This window comes from Malania oleifera, chromosome 6, assembly GCF_029873635.1.
Source record: "Malania oleifera isolate guangnan ecotype guangnan chromosome 6, ASM2987363v1, whole genome shotgun sequence".
NCBI lineage: Eukaryota > Viridiplantae > Streptophyta > Magnoliopsida > Santalales > Ximeniaceae > Malania > Malania oleifera.
The window spans coordinates 34,152,732-34,160,116 of NC_080422.1; the positions used below are offsets into that span (position 1 = coordinate 34,152,732).

A 7,385-nucleotide genomic window follows, 5' to 3' on the forward strand; every position below is an offset into this window, starting at 1 on the left:
ATTTGTTATAATTAGCAAGTGGTTAGCATATAGATTAGCAAAATTTTTCTCTAAAAATTTATTGTGCTAAATCTTTCATACTCCCACTTTTTACATTAATGCATATTGCAAAATCTCCTTCTCATACTCATTTAAATTACATATCTTTGAGAGAGATTATTTTTGTGGGTATTAATTTATTCTCTTTGCAAGCTAACAACTCTCCCATACTTGCATTTGTTGATTGTTGATTTTGGAGAGTAGTTTAAAGTTTTTCCCATGGTATTTTACTTATAAATATTAGATTGGAAAAAACTCTTCATTGACTTAAGAACTTGCATCTTTTTTGCAAGTTTCATTAACTTTGTGTTTTGATAAAATCATTTTTAACAAACTTAAACGCTAATATCCATTGTACTTGATATTTGAAAAATATTTGTTAGGATGTTTGCTTAGGGTTCTAGAGATACTTTGAATATTCACATTGCAAATACATTATCTTGAAATCAAATGTCTCACATACACATATTGACACACATACTGTTGAGAGTTAACACATTGGTTACGAAATCTCACTTGAACTTAAAATCCTATCATATGTGAGTGCATTAATTGATTGTGTGCATGGTGGTACATATCTACTTGTATTAGAAGCATTTCTTTGTACACAATATTTGATTATCTATTGTTTTCTGACGTGCGGTCGAAAGAGGGAGACTTGCCCTGTGAAAAGTTTCGGACTGGCTCAAACCCGATTAAGAGAATTAGGTATACCATTCTGATAAGGTATTGTAAATGATGCTGCTCCACCTGTTAAGTGAGTAATAGTGGTAATCCTCAAACTTGCTAGCTGAGGCGGAGACGTGGGTAGTATTGGTCGAACACCAATAACATTTCTTGTGCCTACTTTTAATTTCCACACTTTAAATTTCAGCACGTGAATGTTTGCATTTAATTGTTTGAATATTTGATTGGGTTTATGATTGTATAGAAAGACTCTAAGTTTGTCTAATACTGTTTGAGGAATCTGAATTAACTTAGGAGAAAGTTTAAATTTCCAATTCAACCCCCTCTTAGAAATACACAAATTCCAACAAAATATCTTCTTAAAAAATATTGATCCTATGTTTTGGGAGAGTTCATGAATTTGAATTTGAATTTGTTAGACTTGAACAAAATATAATACAAAATTGTATTAAATTTTATCCAAATTCATTCAATTTTAAATTTATAATATGAAATTTATACTTTGAAACGTAGCATCAGAGTTCATCCAATTATTTTATGACATATTTATTTGGCTTATTAAGGAGGACATGCAAGAATAAGCTCTTTAGGATATATTTCTTTCTTTTCTTTTAAAAAAACAATCAAGTTAAGAATAGTAAGGTTTAGTTAAAAGAAACTAATCCATTTTCAATACAAAAGAACAAAAAAGTTGGAGCTAGGTCTAGTCTTGCCTTCTCTCCGCTACGCTAATAAGATTTTTATAGGTATAAAACCCAAAAGGGCCAAAAAAAACCTCACTATAAAAACAAGCATACCCTATAATCCTATTAAGTTTAGTTTTTATAGGTTATGTTTCGTGTAAACCAAAATAAGGATTTAGACTAAGAAAAAATCTTCAACCCATGTACATGTCATATATATATATATATATATATATATCATTTATTCTCACGCTGATCAACAAATTAAGACAAAAAATTTTATACTCATAAAAAATAAAAATGAAATTACTAATTCTATTCCTTTTCCTCGATCCATAGTACTTTATATATAACATTAATCAATGCAAATAATTATTACAATCAATACCATCCATTCAAATCATAAAAATCAAAATGAATAACCATTGGGACCAACAAAGAATGCCAACATAAATAAAAGCACTTGGCAAAGTCTTAAAAATAATTACCTAATTAAGATATATATATATATATATATATATATATATATATATATATATATATGACCAATAAGAAGATGTTTAATACAAATTAACTGAAGAAGAGAGAATAATACTCAATTAGATATAGTTAATACTATTACTCTTTCCTTACAATTTTAATTATTATATATAATTCACCAACCACCAAGGGCGCCAGGTTCTACTATACGTATGCATAGTATGGCCGCTAGTAGAATAAGTAAATGTCTAGATGACCTCAAGACTGTGTATGAACGGAGTCGTCATCGTGATGGGCGGGAATGGGAAGGTGACCCTTCTCTTGCAGGCTCTTGACGGTGTCGTATAGACATTGTTTCACCGGTACGAACTCAAACCCTAGGTCCTTAAGCTTTTGGTTTGAGAATTTATAGGCCTGCTTTCTTGGATTCACCTCGTCGGAGCACCTGCATGTGCATGTTTGTATACTTATTTATGATTCCATAATTATTTTCTAAGACAAGAAAAGAGTTGCCCTTAATTCAGTTCAGAAAATTAAAAAGAGAAAGAAAATTAATTATTTTTTCAACGAAAATTTCATGGAACAAATTATTCACGGTTGTTGCATGGACGCAGCTCTGGACTTTACTATTGGCATTCAAGAGTAATGCGACTTTGATGACCATAATGTAATCTTTTTTTCTCTCTTTTTGTTTATTTTCAAACCATAATAAATAACATCAACCATAATAATAATGATTGGTAGGAAAGTCTAATACTTTGTTACGAGTCAAGCACTTCCAAAATTTTCTAAGTGACATGTGATGCGTTGAGATATCTTACAAAATTATGGGATTGTTAGAAAGTAAATCTAGCAAGAAGGAAAAGTTATGAACAGTTCACTAATAAATATTTAGAACAACTAAGCATAAGAGGCTAAATTTGTGCAAGGATCCACAATACCTAACAAGTCACTCAAGACTTCCCATTGTATACTCTTAAATGAATGGCGGGCTCAATAAATAATTTTTGTAAGACCCACATTTTAGAAATAACTAATCAATTTATAATCAAATCCCTCTACCACTATTATTATTATTATTATTGTCATTATTGCTACCACTCCTCTTATTATTATAATTGAAAAAAATAATTTATGCAACATAAATATCAAAATAAAGGGAAGCTGTGTGGTATATAGAAGGGGAGTTTGGTGAGAAAGCCAAAACAAGATGACAACCCCCACTCAGGATTCTTTGGCGACTCACTTGTCTAACCCCAATGATACAATGGGGACCATTTACTTATTTGAAGAGGACTTTGTGGTGGGTGAGGGCTCCCCCACCTCCCAAACCCACCACCATCACCCTTTTTTTTTACTCCTTTTATTTTGTTTCTTTTAGTATGTTTTGATCAAGTTGTGGACTTCAAATAGACAAATGCGCAATTATTAAAGTGGAACATATCAATATAGTACTGGTCAAAGTTGGTGCACCAACTCCCCCCAACTAAGAAGCTAGCACAGGCATTTTAGAAATCCCCCTTTACTAGCAAGCTGCTTTTCTCTATTTGTTGTCTAGTGTCACCGTTTTTATTTCTCTATATGCTTTGATAGATAAAGTCTACAATTATTTCTCTATAAATTTTATTAAATTACTTAACTATAACATTTTGAGTTATAATTTTTAAATTAACTTTTTATTTTAATTATAATTGAATTTATGATAGAAACTAACCTGAACATCAAACATCAATGATCAAATTATCAAATTTTCATTTAATGAAACTAAAGTATAGTAAAATTTGAGAGGCTTAAAATATAAGTTCTCTTTTTCTTACGCCTGGATATCAAGCATCTTTACTGATGTGTACTAAGCGTGGATGGCAATGCAAAAATATAAAATGGGTTTTCCAGAAATTTTGGGCAGCAAGCAAGGATGTCATACAGACATCATCATACACGACGTGTCATGACAAGACAAAACGTGCAAGGTAGAGAGAGAGAGAGAGACCCGGCGGCAGACAAAAAGGACCCATTGTGTGGTTGGTGAGGTTTTGAATTGGAATTGCATTCTAAAAATAATGCAAAATTACTCAAAAAAACAAAAGAAAAAGAGAAGCCCAAATTAGAGAGAGATTGATTAGGAACTTGGGTTTTTTTTCGTTTTTTTTTTTTTTCCCTCTGAAAAAGAAACACTGCATACATAGACACAAATTTTGGAATAAACAAACTATTTGATTAAACACACACGTTTCGATTTGAATTATTTTAAATTTTATGCTTTCTAATGGGAAATTTAATTGTAAGTTCCTAAAATTTCTCTCATATATTATACTTCAATTTTTAGAAGATTTAATTGTAAGAATTTGATTTTGAAATTTTAAATTTTAAACTAATTTAAGTTTAAATTTTTAAAGAGCGAAACTCGAGTGAAACGTTTAGAATTTATAGCATAATTGACATTTTTTTAACCAAAATTGGATTAATTAATTAGCACAACTAAGAAAAAATGAAAAACAAAGATGAAATTAAAGGGAGGATTGAGAAAAGGAGCAGCGGGGGTAACTTACTTGGTGGGGATTGGGTACTCGGGGAAGAGCTTGGCGAGAATTTCGACGACCTCGCCGCGGTGTAGGACGCTCTCGGCGCAGAGGTAGCGGCCGGCGGCGGAGGGAGTCTCATAGAGGAGGATGTGGGCGTAGGCCACGTCCCTCACGTGGACGTAGGCCTGCACCGAGTTGGCGTACGTCTTGGTTGACCCGTTCAGATACTTGAGGATGTGAATAATGCTGGCGTTCACGGTCGGTTGAAGCAGCGGTCCAAGCACCAAAACCGGGTTCACCACCACCAGGTCCACTCCTCTCTCCTTCGCCACCTCCCACGCCGCCTGCTCCGCCACTGCCTTCCCGTAACAATACCAATTCTGCACTTGCATCACACATAAATGTAGTCCAATTAATTGCTGTTCACCAGCTCCTTCTTCTTTCTTTCTTTTTAACAACAATAAATTCATCTTCTAAATATATTTTAACTTTAGAAATCATTCTATATTTATAATATTTACTAATTATGAACATATAAATCATAAAATAAAATTAATTACTGTTCATCAGCTCCGTGGCATAAAATAATACTTAAAATAAAATATTATTTCCTTATCCTTCGCTGCAATGTGGACAAGTTTCCACCATTCATCATAAATTTAGCCTACAATTTTTAATTGGTGCGGACCAATTAAAAGAGGCCCTTAAAAATATATTTAAAAAATTATATTCCACTAATAACGTGGGTGTCACGTTCAAAACTTCATCCGCGCGGACCAATTAAAAAGCCATATCCATGCCACTTCCTGACAAAACGTGGCGGCCATCACTTTATTTATGTCGGAAATTATTATTAAAGTGATTTTAAAAATAGCTTTTGTAGCTGGTAATCCCATAAAATATATATATAAATTATTGTGTAATTTTTTAATAATATTTTAAAAAATTAATTTATTACTAATAAATTATTAAATTATAAATACCTCATTATCTTGTTGAGTTTTTAATGGTTTTTTTTTTTAATTATTTAAATTAATATTTTTAAATTGAAATTATAGATTGATTACACCCAACCTAATAGAGAAGGGAAGGATTGACAACCTTGGTGTTCTTGCAGAACTCGAGATCGCTCCAACAACTCTCGTCCACCACCACGTCTGGACTCCGATTCGGGTCCATGTACACTGCGCCAATTGATGACGTGAACACCACGCGCCGAACCCCTGCCTCTGCTGCCGCGTTTATCACATTCTTCGTTCCCACCACCGCCGGCTCCACCATTTGTTCCTTTATAGACAATCCACAGCCACCATCTCTCGTGACATTTCATTATTAGATTTCAAAACACAAACTAGAGAAAATCAAATATTTCAAGAATAAATTTGGAACAAATTAATAAATACTAACAATAGAAACTCTTTACTTTTAAAAAAAAAATTTAAAAATTAATATAATTAGAAGGATATTGTAAAATAATTTTAATTAATTAAAAGAATATTTTAGAGTAATTATTGATAATTATAGAAATAAATTTAATATTTAAAAAAAAAAAACAAAACAAAAAGACATCAAAAGAAAAGTCAGATTAGAAAAAGACTCTCATACCATTAAATGAATCATTACTAGTTATGATTTTAAAGGCACATTCAGATTCTCTCTCCCTCTCTCCTCCCAAGAGTAAAAGCAGAGGAACTCACTGGATCATCGGTAACAGGGGAAGCCGGATGAAAAACTCCATCGCAGCCATCAATGGCCGCTTTCAAACTCTCATAATCAAGAAGATCGGCCTTGCACAGAGTTAATCTCTCCTTCGCTCCTTCCATCTCTCTCAAATGCGAGTTTTTCGGATCATCTGCACAAGCAGCAAATCAGTACATCCACAACGAAATTAGTTATCCGCGCGAGTACAAGTCGATGTTCAAAAAGTAAACCACCATAGCTCCAAATGAAATAACGAATTAACCTGGATTTCTAACTGTTCCTCTGACGGCATAGCCGCGTTCGAGGAGAAGTTTGACGATCCAGGAAGCGATGAACCCCCCGGCGCCAGTGACGCACACCATCTGGCCATTGGTGGATGAGCTGCGGACCGGCATGCTGACTTAATAATTATCCGGAGAAACTGATCGTGCGTGCTTGATGGATTAAATCGGATCTTGAATTTGAAATTCGATGGCAGGGAAACAGAGAGTGAAACGAAGCATTTATAGAGGGGGAAAGGTACTCCAACTCACCTACCCCCGTGAGGGTGGTGGGGCCGGATACCGAATGGGAAAATGAGTGTATATTTCCAGAACAAACGGGGGGATGGTGAGGCTCAGCAAAATCTATCAATTTTCTGTCATTTGATATTTTACCAAAATTAAATAATGTGAATTTTGTTAATGCTTTTATTCCACATTGTTTATTTATATAAATAAAATAACAAAAAATATAAATTTTAAAAAAATTCTATAAAAAATGGAATTTATTGTAATTACTAAAATGAAGGATGGTAAAAGTAAATTTTAAATGGCCTTTGTATATGGGTATTTATATTTAAACTATTTTTTAAGTTCACATGCTCATTTTCTTTTAATTTTAATTAAAATTATACATAAAATGAATAATATTTACTGCGTAAAAGTTAATTCTAAATATTAAAACTATTCTCATAATAAGTTGTCTAAACAACTTGCCAAAAACATGAAGTTTGCTTTTTAGTTTTTTCAACAATATATGAAAATGAAACAAGAGTTATGTAGCGCAAACATATGTATTGTCATAATCAGCCTTTTTGTTATATAGAAATGAAAATGAAAATAAAAAAGTTTAAATTTTATTTATTTTTGACAACTGCCAAGCCAAACACTTGAATAAATTACAATTTAACATTTACTAAATGATATACCCTAAAAAATATCTTCATTAATAGGGAGACCTTAAGTTGACACACTCATTATAACGATTTCCATAAATATGCGAGAAGACCAAA

The 7,385-nt window shown here is 32.5% G+C and overlaps 1 protein-coding gene across 1 annotated transcript; it reads right to left on the reverse strand.

The window, feature by feature from the left end:
- Positions 1–1,979: 1,979 nt before the first annotated feature.
- On the reverse strand, positions 1,980–6,688 carry LOC131157430 (cinnamoyl-CoA reductase 1-like). The gene is made up of 5 exons (XM_058111595.1): positions 6,375–6,688; positions 6,109–6,263; positions 5,513–5,698; positions 4,439–4,791; positions 1,980–2,334 (listed from the first exon to the last, which is right to left on the reverse strand). Exons 1-5 carry the CDS (start codon positions 6,505–6,507, stop codon positions 2,148–2,150), a joined length of 1,014 nt encoding a protein of 337 aa, XP_057967578.1. The 5' UTR covers positions 6,508–6,688; the 3' UTR covers positions 1,980–2,147.
- Positions 6,689–7,385: the final 697 nt, after the last annotated feature.

Bases quoted from the DNA above. Each gene is read 5' to 3' on its own strand.
- LOC131157430 (XM_058111595.1), bottom strand. From the start codon at position 6,507: ATGCCGGTCCGCAGCTCATCCACCAATGGCCAGATGGTGTGCGTCACT. The intron at 6,264-6,374 runs GTTAATTCGTTA...CTGCTTGTGCAG, and splicing joins AGGAACAGTTAGAAATCCAG to ATGATCCGAAAAACTCGCAT. The intron at 4,792-5,512 runs GTTGTCAATCCT...ATGCAAGTGCAG, and splicing joins AGTTCTGCAAGAACACCAAG to AATTGGTATTGTTACGGGAA.